Genomic DNA, 26,809 nt, shown 5'->3' on the forward strand with positions numbered 1-26,809 from the left:
CCAAGGATTTGATTGCATGGTTCTATGATGTTTTAATTGCTGTTGCCCCTCTTTTGTCGGCTTCGTAACTCATGATGATGACTCTTGCCTTTATTTTACTATCTCTGTGCAATGAAGTTGAGGAGCATTCCCCGCGCTTTGAACACAGTGCAGTTTTTGGTATGCATACTTCCTCTTAACAAGAGGCTGCTCTATAGAATAATGTGCATTAACTGTAGTCCTGCATGTGATCTGCGTACTGTGACTAGATTAGGTGTTTATGACTGGACTGTATTTTACCTGATAGGAAATTTAAGGTGTCAACTCCCTTTTCTCTGTAATTTAAAGTCCAATATCTCATCCTACCTAATTTTGTGTGTGTATTTATACAAATATACAGTTTTGGGTTTCAGATTTTCTCTTTCTTTCACTTTATTTCCTTCTGTTACTTTCTTCTCTTTTGTCTCTCTACTTCTTCCTTCCTTTTTTCCCCCTCTCTGTCTTTCTCTCTCACTCGCTATCTGTCGCCAGGCCAAAGTCAGAGAGCTGGAGGAGAAATGTCGGACACAAAGTGAGCAGTTCAACCTCCTGTCCAAAGAGCTGGAGAAGTTCCGGCTACAGACCGGAAAGTTTGATACCCTTGGCAGTGGCACCGATCCCTTAACTGTGTGTGAATCCCCTGGATCGCCAAACAAATCCCTCTCCCAGCTCTTCAACGGGCTGGCCGCCCCCACAGGGAAAGGTTAGACGAATCGCAGAAGAGCTTTGTTTTAGCTTGTCTGTGTACATTATGTACGCCATAGACCACAGCCATAGACCATAATAATGTGATTTCAGTCATCTGTGAGCTGTATGTGGATGTTTGATCTGTTAAATCAGACAGTGGAAGCGGCGGAAAGCTTTAGTCTCGCAAAATGACGCCAAAATACATTTGAAATAAACAATTCAGTATTATGAGGATGGAAAGACAAACGTGCAGCTGCTCCTGAAATTGGAGGTCTGGGAGGCCGTGCTTGTGACGTACGTGGCTCAACATAGAGCAAGTAGCCTAATGAAATAATCAATCAGGGTACTGGATGACATAGCCTTTACCACTGCTTGGCACATTCTTGTTGTTGACTTAAATAATAATACTGACGTTTACATTGGGCCTGTGCCTGGAATCTAACTCTCCTTCTGATTACATAAGGATCTGTATGTTTTTTAATACTAATGCAATTAGGATGATTATTTTCCTAATTGTTAATGGGTTGTATCCATCTGTTGTTTGTGCTGTTGGTTCTTACAATGTTATCTATTACTTTTAATGGTATCTAATCAAATGAGGTATGGAGGATAATGAAGATGATGATGATGATGAATGGTGATAATAACGATGAATGACGATCACATGATGAAATGGATAAATAATTGTATGTGATATATTGCACTCCATTTTGGACATTAGTGCTACGCACAGATATAAATATGATTTCAGCAGGCGCAGTCATATTTCAGATCTTAGCTCTTCCTTTGTTTTGCCCGCAGGCAATGAGAGTCCGCTGAGCAGATCTGTGATCTCTGAGTTCATCCGACCGCTCCAGATCTGTGGGGACAAGCCGGAGCTCGTGTCTGTAAAGCCAACATTCCTCACCCGCAGCAGCAGCCGGACTGGCAGCTCTCAACGGGCCCTCCTCACTGAGGTGAGTCCTACTAGGTTCCTCCCTCCCCCTCCCTCCCTCCCTCCCTCCCTCCCTCCCTCCCTCCCTCCCTCCCCTCTAGCCCTGATTATATAAGCCTAATCAAGATGGACCTAAATAGCTTGATTGCCCTTTCAAAAAACTCCTCAGAAGATGGTAAAGCATTAATTACACTGTTACATAATTACAGCATTTATTACATGATTTCAAAATTGCTTCCTGTTTTGAAAGTATAAGCTGAAGTCCCACTCAGGTGGAGATAGAGGACTGAGGAAACACAGTGATGCAGAAAGGCCTTTTCACACCCCATCCTATCTGTTTCCTTTTACTCTCCTCTGCTGGGAGGTTTGGCAGGTTTACCAAGTGTGTATAGGATATGTTTATAGGCTCTGCTATCATCCCACTGATTTCCACCATAGAAATGTCCACCATGAAAACAAAAATAAATGTAATTTGGTTGTTACATCTCTCAAGGTTGGTTCTCTCTTATCAGATGGACAAAGAACTAAGCTCAACGACTAGGACCAAGAAGAGGTTCACAGGCAAGGTCCGTCTGTGCATCGCCCGGTACAGGTGAGAGGAGTGAGCAGCTTTGAGATGCCTTACACTACAGTGTTATATTAAAAATGCATCCCTGCACAGCACTTTTCAGAAGTGTTTTCCACCTACATTGTCCCACTGTGGTTTGAACTCACCTCTTAATAATGATGCAGTGCTATGCTCTCACCAAATAAAATGAACTGTCAGCTGAAATAATTGGAATCCCCTAGAACAAAGGCAAATACATGAATGGAACCCAGTGCTGTCCACCCCCACTGTTTTTTTCTATCTCATTTAGCCTGTTGGAAAATTTAGTCTGTTGGAAAATGTTATATTTTATATTAGTTTTTTATTGCAGCACTCAGCAATTCCCCTATCACAGAGTTACACAAGGGTACTGCTACTGCAGTGTTTGTGGCAAAAATGTAACTGTGCTTGGATTTGTTTGGAATTGCTCGGATACTATTTAGCTAGGCTACTCTGCTTTCCCATCACAATGTCATCAAGTTTTGACAGAAGCTAATTGTCCATACACAGTTCCTAATATTGTGCTTAATAATTGTCTCATTTTGATCCTAGGTTTTGAACCTTTTTGAACCTGAATTCATCATCTAGCCTGAGATAATTGGACACATATCCACTTGTGTTTGGTTCAGAGGAGCAACGCAGCGAGTTCATCAGCTTGATTCTATTGTACTTTACTCTTTCTTTCCCCCAGTTATAACCCCTGTAATGGGCCCAATGAGCATCCTGAGGCAGAGCTCCCCCTGGTGGCAGGGAAGTACCTCTACGTGTATGGGACCATGGATGATGACGGCTTCTATGAAGGTCTGATATCTCACTGTGTTTTACCCTCTCTCTCTTAAAAACCAATTCACATGATTTAAAAATTATTATAATTTCAGAGCAGAATGATTGTTGCTGCTAAGAGACAGCATGGATTATGGGATGTATTTACTGTATGGGCATTCGAAGAGACGAGAATTAGGCAGTTGTGGATCAATCAGTGCTAATGTGGCTTTTACGATTGTCCTCTCTAGTCTTCACTGTACTTGGAGAGTTGTTGTTTATACTACTTACTACTCGTCACTGTGAGAGTTGTTGTTTATACTACTTACTACTCGTCACTGTGAGAGTTGTTGTTTATACTACTTACTACTCGTCACTGTGAGAGTTGTTGTTTATACTACTTACTGCTCTTCACTGTGAGAGTTGTTGTTTATACTACTTACTGCTCGTCACTGTGAGAGTTGTTGTTTATACTACTTACTACTCGTCACTGTGAGAGTTGTTGTTTATACTACTTACTGCTCGTCACTGTGAGAGTTGTTGTTTATACTACTTACTACTCGTCACTGTGAGAGTTGTTAATACTACTTACTGCTCGTCACTGTGAGAGTTGTTAATACTACTTACTGCTCATCCATGTGAGAGTTGTTGTTAATACTACTTACTGCTCTTCACTGTGAGTTGTTGTTAATACCACTTACTGCTCTTCACTATGAGTTGTTGTTAATACTACTTACTGCTCATCACTATGAGTTGTTGTTAATACTACTTACTGCTCTTCACTGTGAGTTGTTGTTAATACCACTTACTGCTCTTCACTATGAGTTGTTGTTAATACTACTTACTGCTCATCACTATGAGTTGTTGTTAATACTACTTACTGCTCTTCACTATGAGTTGTTGTTAATACTACTTACTGCTCATCCATGTGAGAGTTGTTAATACTACTTACTGCTCGTCACTGTGAGTGTTGTTGTTAATGCTACTTACTGCTCTTCACTGTGAGTATTGTTGTTAATGTCACTTACTGCTCGTCACTGTGAGAGTTGTTTATACTACTTACTAGAGGTCGACCGATTAATCGGAATGGACGATTAATTAGTGCCAATTTCAAGTTTTCATAGCAATCGGAAATCAGTGTTTTTGGACACAGATTTGGCAGATAAAAACAAATAAAATGTACACCTTTATTTAATCTTTATTTAAGTAGGAAAGTCAGTTAAGAACACAAACTGCCTCATTCAGGGGCAGAACGACAGATTTTTACCTTGTCAGCCTTACAGTTAACTAGTCCAACTAGTCCAACAGCTCGTCACTGTGAGAGTTGTTAATACTACTTACTGCTCGTCACTGTGAGTGTTGTTAATACTACTTACTGCTCGTCATTGTGAGAGTTGTTGTTTATACTACTTACTGCTCGTCACTGTGAGTGTTGTTAATACTACTTACTGCTCATCACTGTGAGAGTTGTTAATACTACTTACTGCTCGTCACTGTGAGAGTTGTTTATACTACTTACTACTCGTCACTGTGAGCGTTGTTAATACTACTTACTGCTCGTCACTGTGAGAGTTGTTGTTTATACTACTTACTGCTCGTCACTGTGAGAGTTGTTAATACTACTTACTGCTCTTCACTGTGAGAGTTGTTAATACTACTTACTGCTCGTCACTGTTAGAGTTGTTAATACTACTTACTGCTCGTCACTGTGAGTGTTGTTAATACTACTTACTGCTCGTCACTGTGAGTATTGTTAATACTACTTACAGCTCGTCACTGTGAAAGTTGTTAATACTACTTACTGCTCGTCACTGTTAGAGTTGTTAATACTACTTACTGCTCGTCACTGTGAGAGTTGTTAATACTACTTACTGCTCGTCACTGTGAGTGTTGTTAATACTACTTACTGCTCTTCACTGTTAGAGTTGTTAATACTACTTACTGCTCGTCACTGTTAGAGTTGTTAATACTACTTACAGCTCGTCACTGTGAGTGTTGTTAATACTACTTACTGCTCGTCACTGTGAGTGTTGTTAATACTACTTACAGCTCGTCACTGTGAGAGTTGTTAATACTACTTACTGCTCGTCACTGTTAGAGTTGTTAATACTACTTACTGCTCGTCACTGTGAGAGTTGTTAATACTACTTACTGCTCGTCACTGTGAGAGTTGTTAATACTACTTACTGCTCGTCACTGTGAGAGTTGTTAATACTACTTACAGCTCTAACCACCTGATTACATTGCACTCCACGAGGAGCCTGCCTGTTACGCGAATGCAATAGAAGCCAAGGTAAGTTGCTAGCTAGCATTAAACTTATCTTATAAAAAACAATCAATCAATCAATAGTTAACTCCACATGGTTGATGATATTACTAGTTTATCTAGCGTGTCCTGCGTTGCATATAATCGATGCTGTGCGTATCGTTGCTCCAATGTGTACCTAACCATAAACATCAATGCCTTTCTTAAAATCAATACACAGAAGTATATATTTTTAAACCTGCATATTTAGCTAAAATAAATCTAGGTTAGCAGGCAATATTAACCAGGTGAAATTGTGTCACTTCTCTTGCGTTCATTGCACTCAGAGTCAGTGTATATGCAACAGTTTGGGCTGCCTAATTTGCCAGAATTTTACGTAATTATGACATAACATTGAAGGTTGTGCAATGTAACAGGAATATTTAGACTTATGGATGCCATCCGTTAGATAAAATATGGAACAGTTCCATATTTCACTGAAAGAATAAACGTCTTGTTTTCGAGATGATTATTTCCGGATTCGACAATATTAATGATCTAAGGCTCGAATTTCTGTGTGTTATTATGTTATAACAAAGTCTATGATTTGATAGAGCAGTCTGACTGAGCGATGGTAGGCACCAGCAGGCTCATAAGCATTCATTCAAACAGCACTTTAGTGCGTTTTGCCAGCAGCTCTTTGCAATGCTTCAAGCATTGAGCTGTTTATGACTTCAAGCCCATTAACTACTGAGATTAGGCTGGTGTAACCGATGTGAAATGGCTAGCGGGGTGCACGCTAATAGTGTTTCAAACGTCACTCGCTCTGAGACTTGGAGTGGTTGTTCCCCTTGCTCTGCAAGGGCCGCGGATTTTGTGGATAGATGGGTAACTCTGCTTCGAGGGTGGCTGCTGTCGATGTGTTCCTGGTTCGAGCCCAGGTAGGGTCGAGGAGAGGGACGGAAGCTATACTGTTACACTGGCAATACTAAAGTGCCTATAAGAACATCCAATAGTCAAAGGTTAATGAAATACAAATGGTATAGAGGGAAAATAGTTCTATAATTCCTATAATAACTACAACCTAAAACTTCTTACCTGGGAATATTGAAGACTCATGTTAAAAGGAACCACCAGCTTTCATATGTTCTCATGTTCTGAGCAAGGAACTTAAACGTTAGCTTTTTTACCTGGCACATATTGCACTTTTACTTTCTTCTCCAACACTTTGCTTTTGCATTATTTAAACCAAATTGAACATGTTTCATTATTTATTTGAGGCTAAATTGATTTTATTGATGTATTATATTAAGTTAAAATAAGTGTTCATTCAGTATTGTTGTAATTGTCATTATTACAAATACATTTTAAGAATCGTCCGATTAATCGGTATCGGCTTTTTTTGGTCCTCCAATAATCGTTATCGGCGTTGAAAAATCATAATCGGTCAACCTCTACTACTTACTGCTCATCACTGTGATAGTTGTTAATACTACTTACTGCTCGTCACTGTTAGAGTTGTTAATACTACTTACTGCTCGTCACTGTTAGAGTTGTTAATACTACTTACTGCTCGTCACTGTTAGAGTTGTTAATACTACTTACTGCTCGTCACTGTGAGTGTTGTTAATACTACTTCATGCTCGTCACTGTGAGAGTTGTTTATACTACTTAATGCTCGTTACTGTGAGAGTTGTTAATACCACTTACTGCTCTTCACTGTGACAGTTGTAGTTAATACTACTTACTGCTCTTCACTGTGACAGTTGTTTATACTACTTAATGCTCGTTACTGTGAGAGTTGTTAATACTACTTACTGCTCTTCACTGTGAGTGTTGTTGTTAATACTACTTACTGCTCTTCATTGTGAGTGTTGTTAATACTAGTTACTGCTCTTCACTGTGAGAGTTGTTAATACTACTTACTGCTCTTCACTGTGAGTGTTGTTGTTAATAGTAATACTTACTGCTTTCTCTCTGTTCCTCAGGAGAGCTGCTGGATGGACAGCAGGGACTTGTCCCTTCCAACTTTGTGGACTTTGTTAAGGATGAGAAGATGCCCTCTGCTCAGCACAGGGACGGGGCCAAAGAGTCAGGCTACCTCAGTAGTAACCACAGCAGCCTGGGCTCCACAGGGCTTGGCAGCATGGGCCTGAGCAGCATCAGCAGCCTGCTATCTGACAGTAAACTGGACCTGGGGCCTAGCCTAGATAGAAACCTGGAGAGAAACCTTGAGAGAAACCTGGGGAGCAACCTCAGTTCCACTCTGGGTTCCACTCACGGTTCCACTCTGGGTAGCCACATGGGTTCCACTCTGGGTTCCACTCACGGTTCCAGTCACGGTTCCACTGGACTGGGTTCCAGTCTGAGCAGCACTCTGACCAGCCTGGGCAGCAGTAGTCTGGGCATGGACTTCCTGGGCTCCATGGGTTCCTGCAGCAATGGGACAGGGACCCTGGATGTCAGCATTGACGAGATTGGTGAAAATATTGTGCCTTACCCTCGCCGTATCAATCTGATCAAACAGCTGGCCAAGAGTGTGATCGTGTGCTGGGACCCTCCGGTGGTGCCGCCCGGCTGGGGCTCCATCAGTGGCTACAACGTCCTGGTGGACAAGGAGGTGAGGATGAGCGTGCCCTTTGGGGGCAAGACGAAGTCGCTTATCGAGAAACTTAACCTGGCCACCAATACCTACCGCATCTCGGTACAGAGCATCACAGAGCGGGGCCCATCTGACGAGCTGCGCTGCACTCTACTAGTGGGGAAGGATGTGGTGGTGGCTCCTTACTATCTGAGGGTGGACAACATCACACAGGTCTCTGCTGAGCTCTCCTGGCAGCCTAGCAACAGCAACTACAGCCACACCATCTTCCTGAACGAGGCTGAGTATGACATGGTGAAGGCAGGGGCCTACAAGTACCAGTTCTTCCAACTGAAGCCCATGACCGTTTACAAGGTGAAGGCCGTGGCGCGGACACACCAGATACCTTGGCAGATGCCCCTGGAGCACAGGGACAAGAGGGAGATCTCTGTGGAGTTCTGCACCCAGCCTGCAGGTCAGCCCACCTACTATCTCTCCCTTTCTCCCATCATTAAAACCAGTGGAGGCTGCTGAAGGGAGGACGGCTCATAATAATGGCTGGAATGCAGTGAATGGTTATCAAACCAAAGTAAATCACATGTTCGATGTGTTTGATATCATTCCATTTTTGTTCCATCCATTACTATGAGCCGTCCTCCTCTCAGCAGCCTCCACTGGTTAAAACACACACTTAGTCATCTTTCCAGTCTCCCAAAGAGGTGTACTCAGCATAACTGGCCTGGTTGTTTGTCTCTTCAGGGTGCATTGAGCATGCAGTGCAATTGTAGTTAGTTCCTGCTGCTTCTGCTGCCTCTTGTATATCCAGCCTGCACAGCCGTATACTTTCACTGTGTTCTCCTGCTTTCAAAACCATTTCTGGCTAAAAAGCCTTTGGCAATTTGGCGTAAACACAGCAATCTATTTACTTTAGCTCTGACAAGCTTTGAGCCCATTATATTTACAACCTTGTACCTGACAGACATCTAAAGGCTTGTTTTCATATTTCTCAGTCACTTTTTTTGATTGCCTTCAAGGATTTGTGTGTGCTGGCTTTGATAAGAGAGGCGCACGCTAAAGATGGAGGGGAAAAAGAAGTGTGATGAATAGACATCCAGGGAGCGTTTGCTGCAGAAGGCTGCATATTATCAGAGGACGAGAGTGAAAACTGAGTCGGTAGGGGAGAAAGAGAGAAACTCTAGATGCCTAATGTGTGTAAATAGTGTATGTTCTGTAGCTCTGTGTGACTGGTCTCCCCTGAGACCCAATACAGCTCTACACGCCACGAGACAGAGAGAGAGAGAGAGAGAGAGAGAAAGAGAGAGAGAGAGAGAGAGAGAGAGAGAAGGGAGTGAAGAGAGAGAAAGAGACCGCACAGTCATTACTATACATACAGTCTGCCAGCGCCCTTAAACCCACTGGCTGCTAGGTTTAACTTTTCAACCACTTATAAAGAACACTACCAATTATTTCCCTCTGTTGTCTGGACATTAGTAATAAGTGTTAATAAAAAAAAGAAAATGAATTTGTGTTTAAAATAATGACTTAAGAACAAGCTTGCGAACTCTCAACTGTACATTTACGCAACCTTGAAATGAATTGAGCTGACCTGAATGTACTGACTAGCCCTGCTGTGTGTGAGTGACTGCTTGAGTCTAATGGAAGGGCAGAGGTCAGGAAGAGGTGAGAGGGAGGAGACAGGACAGAACAGGACAGGAAGGACAGCTGTACTGGGAGCTTTATGTGTTTAGGCAGCAGCAACAGGGAACACACTGGGCATTTATCTTATCAAGCTCCACCATCACATTGTGAGGTTAAGACAGCATTTGAGATGCTTTCAATTATTGGAAATTTACCTTGTTCCTGTGGATGAAGTCACCAATTACATGACCCACTTCGTGCCCTCCGCCTAGCCAGTCCAGTTGACTGGAATATGTTGCTCATGTTGAGAACAAAGATGGTTAGAAATAACTGGATGTATCATGCAACCAAAACATCATACAAGGGTTCATACAAGGGTTCATACAAGGGTTCATACAAGGGTTCGTACAAGTTCCTACTGGTTTTTCTCTGCATGAATTTTAATAGATGGAAGGGTTTCACTGAGATGATTTAAATGCACATTTGAGCCCTCACTGACACTCATGCTTTATAATATTCATAGTTGAATGACTAAAACAGCTGAGTGCTCAGAATGCTCAGAATGTCTACTGCTGAATCCTCCTCTTCAGAAAGGAGTAGCTATATCTCTGCTGACACTCATCTAGTGGTGAAATGTGATTTAAGATGTATTGATGCACATTCTCAGACTGCTCTGCTCTGGGTGTCTTCTGCTCTGAACTTCGCTGCTCTGCTTTGATTTTCACTGCTCTGATCTCCACTGCTCTGCTCTGATCTCCACTGTTCTGCTTTGAATTTCACTGCTCTGCTCTGATTTTCACTGCTCTGCTCTGATCTCCACTGCTCTGCTCTGATCTCCACTGCTCTGCTCTGATTTTCACTGCTCTGCTCTGATCTCCACTGCTCTGCTCTGATCTTCACTGCTCTGCTCTGATCTCCACTGCTCTGCTCTGATCTTCACTGCTCTGCTCTGATCTCCACTGCTCTGCTCTGATCTCCACTGCTCTGCTTTGAATTTCACTGCTCTGCTCTGATTTTCACTGCTCTGCTCTGATCTCCACTGCTCTGCTCTGATCTCCACTGCTCTGCTCTGATCTCCACTGCTCTGCTTTGAATTTCACTGCTCTGCTCTGATTTTCACTGCTCTGCTCTGATCTCCACTGCTCTGCTCTGATCTTCACTGCTCTGCTCTGATCTCCACTGCTCTGCTCTGATTTTCACTGCTCTGCTCTGATCTTCACTGCTCTGCTCTGATCTTCACTGCTCTGCTCTGATCTCCACTGCTCTGCTCTGATCTCCACTGCTCTGCTTTGAATTTCACTGCTCTGCTCTGATTTTCACTGCTCTGCTCTGATCTCCACTGCTCTGCTCTGATCTTCACTGCTCTGCTCTGATCTCCACTGCTCTGCTCTGATTTTCACTGCTCTGCTCTGATTTTCACTGCTCTGCTCTGATCTCCACTGCTCTGCTCTGATCTTCACTGCTCTGCTCTGATCTCCACTGCTCTGCTCTGATCTCCACTGCTCTGCTCTGATCTCCACTGCTCTGCTTTGAATTTCACTGCTCTGCTCTGATTTTCACTGCTCTGCTCTGACCTTCACTGCTCTGCTCTGATCTTCACTGCTCTGCTCTGCTCTTCACTGCTCTGTTCTGCTCTTCACTGCTCTGCTCTGACCTTCACTGCTTTGCTCTGATCTTCACTGCTCTGCTCTGCTCTTCACTGCTCTGTTCTGCTCTTCACTGCTCTGCTCTGACCTTCACTGCTCTGCTCTGCTCTTCACTGCTCTACTCTGCTCTTCACTGCTCTGCTCTGAATTTCACTGCTTTGCTCTGATCTTCACTGCTCTGCTCTGATCTTCACTGCTCTGCTCTGCTCTTCACTGCTCAGTTCTGCTTTTCACTGCTCTGCTCTGAACTTCACTGCTTTGCTCTGATCTTCTCTGCTCTGCACTTCACTGCTCTGATCTTCTCTGATTTTCTCTGATTTTCACTGCTCTGCTCTGATCTTCACTGCTCTGCTCTGATTTTCACTGCTCTGATCTTCACTGCTCTGCTCTGCTCTGGTCTTCACTGCTCTGCTCTGATTTTCACTGCTCTGCCTTTCACTGCTCTGCTTTGAACTTCTCTGCTCTGCTCTTCACTGCTCTACTATGACCTTCACTGCTCTGCTCTGATTTTCACTGCTCTGCTATGACCTTCACTGCTCTGCTCTGCTCTGCTCTTCACTGCTCTGCTCTGACTTTCACTGCTTTACTCTGATATTCTCTGTTCTGCTCTGCTCTTCACTGCTCTGCTCTGATTTTCACTGCTCTTCACTGCTCTGCTCCGCTCTACTCTACTGTGCCCTCTACTCTGCTCAACTCTGCTCTGTTCTCTACTCTGCTCTACTCCACTCTTTACTGCTCTGCTCTTTACTGCTCTGCTCAGAGATAATGCTGAATGGGTGTGTGTATGTGTGTGTGTGTGTGTGTGTGTGTGTGTGTGTGTGTGTGTGTGTGTGTGTGTGTGTGTGTGTGTGTGTGTGTGTGTGTGTGTGTGTGTGTGTGTGTGTGTGTGCGTGCGTGCGTGTGTGTGTCTCTCTGCGGGGCACTGGCAGCTCAGCACAGATGGGTCCTGTTGATTTAGCATGCAGCAGAGCAGAGGTAGAGGGACTGTGAAAACCAACCTGACTGTCTCTGGCTGTTCTGAGGAATATTTGGACAGAAATCCTGACAGCATGATAATGTTACACCCATAGACATACATGCTGTAGTGGACACAAACATACACACCATGGGCTATGGTACGTACGGTACCCACACCTGAAGCATTACTTACATACATACATACATGCATACATACATACATTTAAAAAAATATATATATATATATTTCACCTTTATTTAACCAGGTAGGCCAGTTCTCATTTACAACTGCGACCTGGCCAAGATAAAGCAAAGCAGTGTGACACAACACACCAACACATAAACAAATGTACAGTCAATAACACAATAGAAAATTCTATATACAGTGTGTGCAAATGGCGTAAGGAGGTAAGGCAATAAATAAGCCATAGTAGAGAAGTAATTACAATTTAGCAAGTTAACACTGGAGTGATAGATGTGCAGATGATGATGTGCAAGTAGAAATACTGGAAATACTGGTGTGCAAGAGCAAAAAAGTAAATAAAACAATATGGGGATGAGGTAGGTAGTTGGATGGGCTATTTACAGATGGGTTGTGTACAGCTGCAGCGATCGGTAAGCTGCACAGATAGCGGATGCTTGAAGTTAGTGAGGGAGATATAAGTCTCCAACGTCAGTGATTTTTGCAATTCTTTCCAGTCATTGGCAGTATAGAACTGGAAGAAAAGGCGGCCAAAGGAAGTGCTGGCTTTGAGGATGACCAGTGAGATATACCTGCTGGAGCGCCTGCTACGCGTGGGTGTTGTTATAGTGACCAGTGAGCTGAGATAAGGCGGAGCTTTACCTAGCAGAGACTTATAGATGACATGGAGCCAGTGGGTCTGGCGGCGAATATGTAGCGAGGGCCAGCCGACGAGAGCATATAGGTCGCAGTAGTGGGTGGTATATGGGGCTTTGGTGACAAAACAGATGGCACTGTGATAGACTGCATCCAGTTTGCTGAGTAGAGTGTTGGAGGCTATTTTGTAAATGACATCGCCAAAGTTGAGGATTGGTAGGATAGTCAGTTTTACGAGGGTATGTTTGGCAGCGTGAGTGAAGGAGGCTTTGTTGCGAAATAGGAAGCCAATTCTAGATTTCATTTTGGATCGGAGATGTTTAATGTGAGTCTGGAAGGAGAGTTTCCAGTCTAGCCAGACACCTAGGTATTTGTAGTTGTCTACATATTCTAAGTCAGAACCGTCCAGAGTAGTGATGCGGGCGGGTGTGGCCAGCGATCGGTTGAAGAGCATGCATTTAGTTTGTGGTGTTGTATGGTATTGAACTTGTTAGGAGGTTTGTTAACACCGTGAAGGGCCAGAAGTATACAGAATGGTGTCGTCTGTGTAGAGGTGGATCAAGGAATCACCTGCAGCAAGAGCGACATCGTTGATATTTACAGAAAAAGAGTCGGCCCGAGAATTGAACCCTGTGGTACCACCATAGAGACTGACAGAGGTCTGGACAACAGGCCTTCCGATTTGACACACTGAACTATGTCTGAGAGGTAGTTGGTGAACCAGGCGAGGCAGTCATTTGAGAAACCAAGGCTGTTCAGTCTGCCGATAAGAATGTCGAAAGCCTTTTATCGACGGCGGTTATGATATCGTTTAGTACCTTGAGCGTGGCTGAGGTGCACCCGTGACCAGCTCGGAAACCGGATTGCACAGCGGAGAAGGTACGGTGGGATTCGAAATGGTCAGTGATCTGTTTGTTAACTTGGCTTTCGAAGACTTTAGAAAGGCAGGGCAGGATGGATATAGTTCTATAACAGTTTGGGTCTAGAGTGTCTCCCTCTTTGAAGAGGGGGATGACCGTGGCAGCTTTCCAATCTTTAGGAATCTCAGACGAAACGAAAGAGAGGTTGAACAGACTGGTAATAGGGGTTGCAACAATGGCGGCGGATAATTTTAGAAAGAGAGGGTCCAGATTGTCTAGCCCAGCTGATTTGTACAGGTCCAGGTTTTGCAGCTCTTTCAGAACATCTACTATCTGGCTTTGGGAGAAGGAGAAGCTGGGGAGGCTTGGGCAAGTAGCTGTAGGGCAAGTAGCTGCAGGGGATGCAGAGCAGTTGGCTGGGGTTGGGGTAATCAGGAGAAAACATGGCCAGCCGTAGAGAAATGCTTTTTTAAATTCTAGATTTTCGTGGATTTATCAGTGGTGACAGTGTTTCCCAACCTCAGTGCAGTGGGCAGCTGGGAGGAGGTGCTCCTATTCTCCATGGACTTTACAGTGTCCCAAAACTTTTTGGAGTTACAGGATGCACATTTCTGTTTGAAAAAGGTAGCCTTTGCTTTCCTAACTGACTGCGTGTATTGGTTCCTGACTTCCCTAAAAAGTTGCATATCGCGGGGACTATTCGATGCTAGTGCAGTCCGCCACAGGATGTTTTTGTGCTGGTGTAACAGTATAGCTTCTGTCCCTCTCCTCTCCTCGAACCAGGGACCCTCTGCACACAGACAACAGTCAACCTCAAAGCACCGTTACCCATTTCGCCACAAAAGCCACGGCCCTTGCAGAGCAAGGGGAACAACTACTTCAAGGTCTCAGAGCGAGTGACAGCACCAATTGAAACGCTATTAGCGCGCACTCCGCTAACTAGCTAGCCATTTTACATCAGTTACACTGGTCAAGGCCAGTCAGGTCTGGAGTGAACCAAGGGCTATATCTGTTCTTAGTTCTACATTTTTTGAAAGGGTCATGCTTATTTAAGATGGTGAGGAAATTACTTTTAAAGAACGACCAGGCATCCTCTACTGACGGGATGAGGTTAATATCCTTCCAGGATACCCGGGCCAGGTCGATTAGAAAGGCCTGCTCGCAGAAGTGTTTTAGGGAGAACCCAATCGAACAAGGGAGAAACCATGTACATACATACACGCATACATACATACATACATACATACATACATACATACTGTACAAGCCCATCCTCTCCAATTAAGGTGCCACCAACCTCCTGTGACACACACACATCCCTCGCTTATGTGTAGTACTTGTCCATCATGAGGTTGCTACAACCTAGCCTATGAATTAAAGTTTACAGCGTAGTTGCACAGGTCGAGAGAAATTTGAGTAATCAAGGTAACAGACATTGACACATTGAATACCGCCTTGCACATGCTTGCCTGCGTCTAGCTGATCAAGGGTGTAATCGTTAGTCCAACAGTTGTAAATGAGATTTTCTATTGGACAAATTCAGGTATGTTTATCCCCGTTTCGTTCCATTTACTTCCATTAAAGAAACATTTTTCAACAGAATCGTCAGAATGTATACACACCTGATCCCACGCAAACACGGTTAACTTTCATTGCATCCATATACAAACAACATGATCCCTTTGATCGTTGTATAATTCCTTGCATCTACGCACTCTCCTCCTCTCACCTTTTCCCTTCACTTGTGGACTTCAGTGTACAACACATCAGCTGTCTATGGCCTGGCGAAAACACCTTTCCAAGCAAAAATCTTCATATCATACCTGCTAACTGCTATACACAGCCTACATTGTTGTCACCATATTAGCTAAAGTCATAGTCAACATAGCTACTAGAACTGACATATTAGTAAACCCGCTACAATCATGTTGTACAGGGTACAGTTAGCAAGCAGTTTAGCAGTTACACCGGCGAGCCCCGGTGGCAATAAATCAATTAAACCAAAAGCTTACCTCGACTTAGAAGAGTTTGTGTTGGATAGCCAGCTAACTAACCCAGCATCCCTATCTGTTTGAGCCAGGTGTTTGACTAGGCTAAACTAGCTAGCTGCATTCGCTCGCTAAGTAAGTGAAAAGAAAATACAACGAAATATAGCTCTCTCTCCTTCTCTCTCTTGCTTCTCCTTCATTTTTGAAGAAATGAATTTGTTCAAAACTATTCACTATGGTCTTTCTCTCTCATTCAGCTACTCACCACATTTTATGCTCTGTGGTGCTAGCTTATGCTTTCAGTACTAGATTAATTATCTGATCCTTTGAGTGGACAACATGTCAGTTCATGCTACAAGAGCGTTGATAGGTTGGAGGACGTCCTCCGAATGTGGTCATAATTACTGTGTAAGTCTATAGAAGGGTACCACAAGCCTCGTAGGTTTTGTATTGAAGTCAATGTCCCCAGAGGAGGATGGAAACTAGCTGTCCTCCGGCTACACCATGGGGAGCGTAGCTGCATCTCTATTGTCAGGCCTCTCCAAAGATGTGTAATTGGGTTTGGGCTCTGGGCCACTCAAGGACATTCAGAGACTTGTCCCAAAGCCCCTCCTGCGTTGTCTTGGCTGTGTGCTTTGGGTCATTGTCCTGTTGGAAGGTGACCCTTCGCCGCAGTCTGAGGTCCTGAGCGCTTTGGAGCAGGTTTTCATCAAGTATCTCTATGTACTTTCCTCCGTTAATCTTTCCCTCGATCCTGACTAGTCTCCCAGTCCCTACTGCTGAAAAACATCCCCACGGCATGATGCTGCCACCACCATGCTTCACTGTAGGGATGGTGCCTGGTTTCCTCCATACTTGGCATTAAGGCCGAAGAGTTCAATCTTGGTTTAATCAGACCAGAAGTCTGAGAGTCCTTTAGGTGCCTTTTGTCAAACTCCAAGTGATGATGGAGCCCACTGTGTTCTTGGGGACCTTCAATGCTGCAGACATTTTTGATACCCTTCACCAGATCTGTGCCTCGACACAATCCTGTTTCGGAGCTCTACGGACAGTTCTTTCGACCTCATGGCTTGGTTTTTGCTCTGACATGCACTGTCAACTGTGAGACCATTATATAGACAGGTGTGTGCCTTTCCAAATCATGTCCAATCAATTGAATTTACCACAGGTGGACTCAAATCAGGTTGTAGAAACATCTCAAGGATGATCAATGGAAATAGGATGCACCTGAGCTCAATTTCGAGTCTCATAGCAAAGGGTCTGAATACTTATGTAATTTTTGCTAACCGGTTTTCTCTTTGTCATTATGGGGTTTTGTGTGTTGATTGATGAGGGGGAAAAATTATGTAATACATTTTAGAATAAGGCTGTAACGTAACAAAATGTGGAAAAAGTCAAGGGGTCTGAATACTTTCCGAATGCGCTGTATTTAGTATAGTTTTATCTAAAAAGGGTCACTTTTGAATGTTTCACTATTTTTATTTTGATGAAATTCACTGAGGAGGATGGTCCTCCCCTTCCTCCTCTGAGGAGCCTCCACTGACATACATACAGGACAAATCATACTGTTTTCTTATTACCTCATTACACACATTTTTGATTGCATAAAAACATCTAATGCAACATGAACTATCTGAGTGCCTCTCTGGTATTGTATGGAATCAGGTCAAGACATTATTTTCCTTTGAAGGAACATACAAACTGTTCAGCTGATAGTGTATTGTTTTCCAAATGTTGTAGTGTATTGTGTTGATATCCTTACACTCCCGTGTGTCTGCTGTCCTCCGTAGGTCCTCCCTTTCCTCCCCAGGAGGTGCAGGTCCAGTTGGGTCAGAACCCCGGGGTTCTGCAGGTGCGATGGAAACCCCCCATCCTCACCCCCACTGGAACCTCCAACGGAGCCAACGTGATTGGCTATGCCGTGTGCACAAAGGGACAAAAGGTGCATTAGAATGATGTATTATGCAGAACCTGATGTTTAATGCTGTGAAAGTGAGGAGTGTGTGGTGTAACAGCTAACCCTCAATGCTGTGATCCGTGTGTAACACTCTACCGCCGTCTGCTGGAGAGTGGTGATGTAACGGTGACGTTCAGTCCATGGTTTCTGTAGGCCTTATGTAATGCAGTGGTTTGAAAACACAGGTTTACCAGGCCCTATTTTGCGTGAAATTCAGAAATAATATATTGGGTTTGTTACTTAAGACATGTGAATTGAAGTGTCTTGTCCCTGTCCCTGTGTGTGTCCAGATAGCGGAGGTGATGTACCCAACAGCTGACTATGTGACAGTGGAGCTGAATAGGATCCAGTGTCTGGAGGCCAGGGAGGTCATTGTCAGGACGTTATCAGCACAAGGAGAGTCTCAGGACTCCCCCGTGGCCACCATACCCCACAATATCCTGAGGCCTCCCCATCACTCACCCCACCACCGCTCCCCTGCACACCCGCATCCTATGCCTCAACCCCAGCACCATCAGCCACACACACAAACACACCCGCCATACCCCCAGACCTACCCCCCATCCCACCCCCAACCTCAGGTCCACCCTCTGCCTCGATCCCAGCCCCACACCCTGCCTCATGGTCAGCCTCTGCGCCACCCAACCCCTCACCCCCAGCCCCAACACCAGCCCTACCCCATGTCTAAGCCCAATTTAGTAAGTGCCAGAGAGTCAGAAACCAAAGAGTATGAGGCGGGCCTGCGGCCTGGTCCGCCCTGGGAGCGCTCCCCTTCGCCCCTCCCTCCTACCATGCGTGGACACACTTTGGAGCCGCCCCACTTCCAGGGGCGTCGTTCACCCTCTCCTCAGAGGATCCTGCCCCAGCCTCAGGGAGCCCCCATCCCCAACACCATCGCCAAGGCCATGGCCAGGGAAGCTGCACAGAGAGTGTTCGCTGAGAACAACCGGGTAAGCATGCCTATGACATGACGACACACAGTACAGCGCAAACAGAGTTTGGTTTGTGTACCAAGTGCCTCATAGACTCCCAGGGTACTATTGAGTCAATACTATAGAGAACTAATATCATGTATCATTGTGATAGTGTGATGCATCTGCAGCTATATACATGTATAAGGTTTGCTTGTCTGTGTTTTCGTGTGTCAGATGGAGAAGAGGAACATCTTCAGTGAGCGGAGTGTGAACTCTGATGAGGAGGAGGATGGTTATGTCTCTCCCCACACCAGGAGGAGAGGGGCTTCTGTGGACGAATTCCTCAGAGGCTCTGAACTGGGGAGACATGTACGGGTAAAACAACAACTCTGTCAGCTTAAATACAGAATAATACAGTTTGTTTCTGTTCCAATCATCGCTCTGGGAAAATGAAGAAAAATATATGATTGTAACCTGTAACTCCATGTTAAATCGAATCAAATCACATTTTATTTGTCACATGTGCCGAATAAAACAGGTGTAGACCTTACCGTGAAATGCTTACTTACAAGCCCTTAACCAACAATGCAGTTTTAAGAAAATATTTACTAAATAAACTAAAGTAAAACATTTAAAAATTACAATAACGAGGCAATATACAGGGGGTACCGGTACCGAGTCAATGTGCAGGGTAACAGGTTAGTCGAGGTAATTGAGGTAATATGTGCATGTAGGTAGGGGTAAAGTGACTATGTGTAGATAATAAACAGCGAGTAGTAGCAGCGTAAAAAAGAGGGTGGGGGGGGGGGGGTCAATGCAAATAGTCTGGGTATCCATTTGCTTAGCTTTTCAGGATTCTTATGGCTTGGAGGTAGAAGCTGATAAGAAGCCTTTTGGACCTAGACTTGGCGCTCCGGTACCACTTGCCATGCGGTAGCAGAGAGAACAATCTATGACTAGGGTGGTTGGAGTCTTTGGCAATATGAAATGCCTTTCTCTGATGGCAGGAAGGTTGGCCACAGTGATGTACTGGGCCATACGCACAACCCTCTGTAGCGCATTGCGGTCAGAGGCCGAGCAGTTGCCATCCCAGACAGGTCCTCTCCCCCGACTCCTAGTTTAGCCAGTCAGACACAGGCTTGTTGTTCCTGTGGTTCCATGTTAAAGCCGGTCCTCTCCCCCGACTCCTAGTTCAGCCAGTCAGACACAGGCTTGTTGTTCCTGTGGTTCCATGTTAACGCCGGTCCTCTCCCCCGACTCCTAGTTCAGCCAGTCAGACACAGGCTTGTTGTTCCTGTGGTTCCATGTTAAAGCCGGTCCTCTCCCCCGACTCCTAGTTCAGCCAGTCAGACACAGGCTTGTTGTTCCTGTGGTTCCATGTTAAAGCCGGTCCTCTCCCCCGACTCCTAGTTCAGCCAGTCAGACACAGGCTTGTTGTTCCTGTGGTTCCATGTTAAAGCCGGTCCTCTCCCCCGACTCCTAGTTCAGCCAGTCAGACACAGGCTTGTTGTTTCTGTGGTTCCATGTTAAAGCCGGTCCTCTCCCCCGACTCCTAGTTCAGCCAGTCAGACACAGGCTTGTTGTTTCTGTGGTTCCATGTTAAAGCCGGTCCTCTCCCCCGACTCCTAGTTCAGCCAGTCAGACACAGGCTTGTTGTTTCTGTGGTTCCATGTTAAAGCCGGTCCTCTCCCCTGTCTCCCAGCACCACTACAGCCACAGTGAGGAGTACCAGACAGAGAGCAGCCGCGGCTCAGACCTGTCTGACATCATGGAGGAGGACGAGGATGACCTGTACTCTGAGATGCAGCTGGAGGAGGGCCGTCGGCGCAGCATCAACTCTCACAACACTCTCAAGGTACAGCACACATATACCTCATCTAGTGGGGGTCCAGGGGAGGCGGGTAGGGAGGGGGGTAGGGGAGGTAGGGAGGGGGGTTGGGAGGCGGGTAGGGGGGCTGGGGAGGGAGGGAGGGCCCTCCTATCTACTGTGGCCCCGGCTGCCTTCTCTCACTGTCTGGCTCTACATGCAGGCCCACTGTGGCTTTGCCTGCTGAGCGCTCCATCCTGTTCTGAGCTGAACAACACACTGCATATCAGCTTCATCATCCAAGTCTTAACTAACCCATCTGAATGGCTGTACTATACACACCCAGCATGGACTGTAAAAGGAGAGGTGAACAATCATGTTTAAAATGAGCTTGGTATTGATAGAAACATGGAATGTTGTTTTGTCTCAATATGCATTTTATTATACAGTTTAATTAAGACTGTCCATATTTTGTAAAAACTGGATAATTAGTAGACTTACTGTTCATGAATAATCTGTTAAAAATGTGTTGTAAAGGAATATGTCAATGACCAAACATTGATATTTTAAAATGTACTGTATCATCATCTAGAAGGGTCATGGCATATCGAATGCATATGGGAATCTCATTTAAGTGAGTTTAGGCTACTTAAATGGAGTAATTCACTTTGGGTTGTGTCCGTCTCATGTTGTACCTTTTTGTGTTTGAGTTCTTTTCTGGACGTTGATGGTGGTTACCTTTGAGGATGTCTCCATTGATGTGGATGTGTGGTCAATAATCATTATGTAACAAGTTCTCCTGAGTGACATTATTATTAGCAGTGAAACATAGGTTATATTTACTGTGTTGATGATAAACAACAAGTTCAATTGTCTTCTGTATTCACTGGGAGTGTTGATATGAAAGGTCCCCAGGTAATTTCCATAGAAACATGTTTACAGTCATGCAATGCTGTGGGAATACGTGTGAAATGTTTAACTTATCAAGGTGATAAGAGTAAGCAGGACGTGATCCCTCACACTGTACGGTACTCAACAGAACTGTCTTTTTAGATGTATTGATCTGCTGCATTTGCCTATGTTTTCCATAGTACCTCGTCATGTCACCAATCAGTATGTCTCATTCATGTTCTGTATGTATTTGTGTCTTTTTACTATGCTCTGGAAAGGGTGTTCTATGCAGTAGTGCATGCAATCAGGGTCAAATATCAGAAGCAACACAGCTGAGATTCGGTCTATAGTCATTATTGATGGAAACTCTAAATGTGTCAAAAGAACAGCCCTCGGGTCATGTCTGAAAATGTTAGAACAGACTGAGACACTTTTTGAATGTCTTATTTTGCTTATGCAAGTGCTTTGCTGCCGCATTCCTCTTGGTTAATGTGTACACTGTAGGTCTTATTCACTTGCCCAGACTGTGCTTAGTGCAATGTGTTTCAAGTCTTTTCTTTATGAGTTCATTCACTTCTATGTTTGGTGAGTTTGTCACCTGTGTCATTTATCTGTGAGTATTTCTCCCTTGGCAGATTTGTTGCACCCTTTTCTAATCTGTCCCAGACCCATCCTCAGTGTTACTGTCTATGACTCCCTTTGCTTTTGTCCCACGTATTCCCGTTCAGAGCATGCTATTTCCCCCAGCTCACGGAATGACACTGCATGCCTTACATCTGGCCATTCTGCCACAAATAACTAATTCTGTTCTTATTTTGTCTTTTTTCCCATTTAATTTGTTATTCACACACTGTGTTGTTTCCTGCCTGTTCTAACACCTTCAAAAACTACATTTTAAACAAAACTCTTAATTGAAATGCCAAACCAATCCACCCTGCTCTCTGCACCGTGGCTGTCCCATCCTGGTCTTCCAGGCGTATTACAGGCGTCAAGACCTAGGGGAGGAGAGGGACTGCTGGGACCTACAGAGGGAGGTGGTGAGACAGAAGTCCCTGCGTAGTAAACGCCTCCACAGCATCCCTGAGGTTGCCGAGGACGAGCCCGACGGAGTGGATGGGATGGGTCATCATCATCAGCGCCTGCGCTTTGACGACGAAGGCAGGCCTGGTACACCCTGCATGCATCGCAGGAGCCCCCGTATCTACCAGCAGGACCCCCACCAGCACAACCACCTCTCCCCCAGCAAGAACCACCGTCGCCTGCTGCAGCGCCAGCATTCCTCTCCCCGCTATGGCTGTAATTTCGAGGAGCGCAGTCTGAACCGGCCCAGCCGCCAGACCACCAAGAGCCCTGACAGCGGCCTGGACTGTGGCAGTGAGGAGGAGGGCTCTTTGGGGTACCGAGGTTACCCCCACGGCAGCCCCATGCGGGGTCCTGTCCACTACATCCACTGTGAGGGGCCGGTAGAGCGACGGGCCCTGGCTGCAGGCAGGAAGAGGCAGCTGACACGGCAGTGCAGCATGGATGAGGACCACTGTGACAGCCCTAAGTCGGGCCACATGTCTGACCTGAGGTACAGGGAGGTGCACTACGGGCCAGGCCGGGAGTGGGAGAGGGAACCAGGGCACAGCCCCAGACGCTACCCCAGGGACGGAGCCCTGAGCGAGGGCAGGCTCCACCAGCTGGACAGGCCTTATCAAAGGGACCTTAGGGCCAGCTATGTGAACAGGCTCAACAGGGTCTCGGACCAGCCACCGGTGTGTGTGACTCAGACTCTTACCTGCTGTACATTCCATCAGCAAGCAGTAAAACCATACCTTTTTTCTTGGTGTTTTTTCTCTCTATGGGTCTCCCACCTTTACATTGATTTATTTTTGTTTTGTCCAATATTCTGGCAAGTTATTAGTACATGTTCATGGTGATTCTTATTTGTAGTTTTTCATGTGTGTAGTTTGCTCGTTCTTAGAACGTCCAGTGAGTTTTTAAGTGAAGCTTTTTTGATTATCTAAAGGCCATTTCAGAAAGTTTTTGTTTCTGATGTGTCTGAGGAGAAAGATTCCTTTTTTAAACAAAATGGCAGCTCAGCCATTATAGTGTGCATGGGGATGCGCTATCCCTATTCTGCTCCGCCTTCCCCCTCTCTCTACCAGCCAATGGGTTTGATATGCAGCTATGACAGACGTCTTGCCCATCCTATCCCACCTCTGACTTTACCCTGATTGCACTGCCTTCCACAGGGGGACCTCTATTCCAGCATGTCCTGCTTCTCATTGCGCGTAAAGGCTGTAGTCCTTGACAGATAAAGCCTTTTCTAGTAGGACCACATGGAGGATAGTCTCTCATAGTCTTATAGCTGATTTAGCCTTCAGTCCATCTGCATTATGTTAGTGCTCTGCAGACAATATGCTCTCCCCTCTTCATGCTCTTCCATAATCTTTTCAACAGAATCTCCTCTCCTCCTCCTATACTACACACAGCAGTGGTCATCTTATTGCTCGATCCCCCTCCCCCCATCTCTGTCCCATATATCCTGTATGACTAACCGGATGAGAAGCCTTTGGGCCTCAGTTTCTCTCTCTCTGGTTTGGGCCCCAGGCTGAAGCCATTATGGTTGTGCTCAGCTAACTATGCCTTTCTCCATTCTATTCTCTTTCCTCTACTCGCTCACTCACTCTTCTCATCAAGGAGCTGACATGAGCAGAACAAAAAACAAATGGTCTTTAGCTAAACATCTGATCCTGTTGTCGTGTCTGGAGTTGATTTACTTTGATTCTGTTGATGGTTTTTTGGTTTGTTTGGTCTCTTTATTTTATGGGTTTATTTATTACTCTTCTTTTGCCTCCTTAAGGACAAATGGAAGTGATATAATTTGCTCTTATGGTTTTGTGATCCTTTTGAATGGCTGGTTTGTTATGTCAGAGAGGCAGTGTAAAAGGCAGCTTGTTTTAACTTACGCTGTGTTTTTCTCGCCCTCTAAAGATTATAGGGAACTCCCCCTCCCATGGATGCTCCCATGGCGACCGGCTGGACCATTCAGGGAGGAGGCCTGTCCATGGCGGCAACCCCCCACAGCGACGACCCATGATGGTTCCTTCCATTGGTTAGTGTGGTCAATACATGGTGGGATGCCCCGTCCTCCCCTGAGCTGAACATCTCTCCCATAGACACATGACCTTAAACAACCATGTAGTTCTCTGTAGTTGTGGTGTGCTCCTACACCTGTAGTTCTGACCAACCTCATACCTCTTTACGGTGTCTCTGACTTGGCTTTTTAAATGTGCATAAGCAGTTAAGGGGGAGGGGCTGCTACTGTTTACTATCGACTTTATATACTGTGTGCATAAAGGGCTCACCTGCTCTTACCCTTCCCTCTGTCTCACACAGTGCAAAGCATTGCTGTTTTACATTGAAGAACTCCAGATTACAACCTGTTGCCTTATCCCACCCCCTGTTCCCCATGACCCCTGATCCCTCCAGCAGCATGTCCAGCCAGGCATTGGCCGGTCTGTGAAGTAGAGCAGTGTGGGGGGGGGGTCCCTGACAGTAACGCTGTGATCTGATTGGTGTCTTCTGTAGAGATCACCATGATGGAGAGTAACAGTGAGGGAAGTGAGGGAAACCTCTCACCTGGCAAGGAGGATGTTTACTATCATGGCAGTGTAGCTCGGCGGAGGATATGGCATGACGATGGTATGTGGCCCAGCTTCTCTCTAGAACAACATGAATAAACCATGAAAAGTACATAGAAGACCGTGTTAAGAACCTTACTTGATATTAGAAAGGAATAGTAGTCTCAAGCTTAAGTGTGAATTACACACTCGGCTGCCGGGAAAGACAAGATGGCCACTTTTTCTGTAGCTGAAGAATGAGTGTCCCCTCCCCTCCCTGTATAGCTCTCTGCAGCCTTAATCCCAGGCCTCCCTTGGAGACCCCTCTTCCTTCCTTCCTTCCTTCCCTCTCACCCATCCCTTCTTTTCACCCTTCCTCTTCTCCTCCCAGGGCATATAGTCCCCCTGTTGACTGTTGATTTTGCATGACTGATTGTTTACAGTCCAGTGACAAGGAAAACCATTGGATGAGTAAGTGCACTCAAGTCTTGTTGGTATCACTCCATTGCACCTTGATGAAACTGCTGTCATCTAAACCGAACAATAGTATTGTCTCATTAAAAGATAATTGAACAGACATTCTCCCTGAATTGTGATATTGAAACGTGGTTTGTTTGGACATGGAGTTCCAGGAAATCCACTAGTGAATGAATATAAGGTGGATTCCTTTCCTTTTCCCTTACTGTCCCTGATGCCCCAGATGAGTCAGGTTTCTGCTATGACATTTGATGTTATAATTTCCTGCAGGAATATTCATTTGCCCTTTTAGCTTAATGCTGTATTTCTAATGTGAGCATGGTTTTACCCCTCTTGTATTGATATTGAAGCATACTTCCTCATTTTGAAGAGTGGAACGCATGAATGCCTGTTTACGCTCCGTGAGACAGTGAAGTAAAACAGCAATGAACAGTCTGAGTCTGTTTCCATTCTTTCTTTGTTATGTGCATGGTCGTGTAGTTCCACCTGCATCCCATCGTCTGGCTTGACATGTGCTGCTGTCTGTCCTACTTGACCTCTGTCTAACTGTATCTATGAGTGTTATAAAGGTACTCTGTCCTTTTGGTGTCTGTCCTACCAGCATTCAGATGTGTGAAAAAACATCCAATATGTGCTATCTGTCAATCATAGATAGCTTAGACTTTTTTTTTTTAACTCTAAAAACAGTGTCCTGCTTACATGTTCTAATAAATTGGGAATCATAAATGTTGCTACAGTATGTAATTACAGTAGGGTCTTATCGACATTTTTAGAGGCGTGCCCTTTGAGAGGATCAAATCAAATGTATTTATATAGCCCTTCTTACATCAGCTGATGTATCAAAGTGCTGTACAGAAACCCAGACTAAAACCCCAAACAGCAAGCAATACAGGTGTAGAAGCACGGTGGCTAGGATGATGGACACAATAGTACAGACTGACCATTCTATCTTAAAACCTCTTTAAATCCCCCTTGAAATCTTGGGCTCTTTTTCACACACGTGTTTCATGGCCCTCTCCCCTGTCTGTCAGCTCTGACAAAGTGACATCTTCTCGTTCCGCTGCCCTCTACTCCACTCTGCACCCCAGCCTATCCTGTGCTGGGGGCTGGCAGTAGCAAGGCTGGCAGTTGCAGCAGTGCCTTCTGTGTTTCAGATGAGTACGGTGGGCAAGGCCGCGGACATGGCCGAGGGCGGCGGTCGCCAGTGTACTACGAGGAGTCGGAGCCAGAGGACCTGGCGCGTATATTTGTGGCCCTGTTTGACTACGACCCCCTGTCCATGTCCCCCAACCCTGATGCTGCTGACGAGGAGCTGCCCTTCAAAGAGGGCCAGATCATCAAGGTGGGAGCCTGATCCACACAGTGCTGTAGTCCAATCTGCTTTCCTCATCCTAACAACAAAAGGGCCTCGTGTT

General features: G+C 45.2%; 1 protein-coding gene across 11 annotated transcripts in view; it reads left to right on the forward strand.

The window, feature by feature from the left end:
- The window catches only part of LOC139410860 (RIMS-binding protein 2-like), a 134,087-nt gene that overhangs the window by 99,199 nt on the left and 8,079 nt on the right, over window positions 1-26,809 (forward strand). For 9 of the 11 annotated variants that reach the window (XR_011634541.1, XM_071156450.1, XM_071156451.1 and 6 more), the window contains 12 exons: window positions 118-159; window positions 511-721; window positions 1,507-1,661; window positions 2,152-2,231; window positions 2,917-3,026; window positions 7,221-8,288; window positions 17,531-17,682; window positions 17,988-18,647; window positions 18,846-18,986; window positions 20,314-20,466; window positions 24,289-24,409; window positions 26,549-26,736. Coding sequence is in view for 10 of the 11 variants with exons in the window: in XM_071156450.1 (XP_071012551.1) it covers window positions 118-159; window positions 511-721; window positions 1,507-1,661; window positions 2,152-2,231; window positions 2,917-3,026; window positions 7,221-8,288; window positions 17,531-17,682; window positions 17,988-18,647; window positions 18,846-18,986; window positions 20,314-20,466; window positions 24,289-24,409; window positions 26,549-26,736 (3,081 nt within the window). In the remaining variant the exon portion in view is untranslated. Of the gene's footprint in view, window positions 1-117; window positions 160-510; window positions 722-1,506; window positions 1,662-2,151; window positions 2,232-2,916; window positions 3,027-7,220; window positions 8,289-17,530; window positions 17,683-17,987; window positions 18,648-18,845; window positions 18,987-20,313; window positions 20,467-22,283; window positions 23,067-24,288; window positions 24,410-24,885; window positions 25,000-26,548; window positions 26,737-26,809 lie in introns of all 11 variants that reach the window. The other 2 variants (XM_071156460.1, XM_071156455.1) reach the window with 2 other exon arrangements.

Source organism: Oncorhynchus clarkii, chromosome 6 (genome assembly GCF_045791955.1).
Source record: "Oncorhynchus clarkii lewisi isolate Uvic-CL-2024 chromosome 6, UVic_Ocla_1.0, whole genome shotgun sequence".
NCBI classification, from domain to species: Eukaryota; Metazoa; Chordata; class Actinopteri; order Salmoniformes; family Salmonidae; genus Oncorhynchus; species Oncorhynchus clarkii.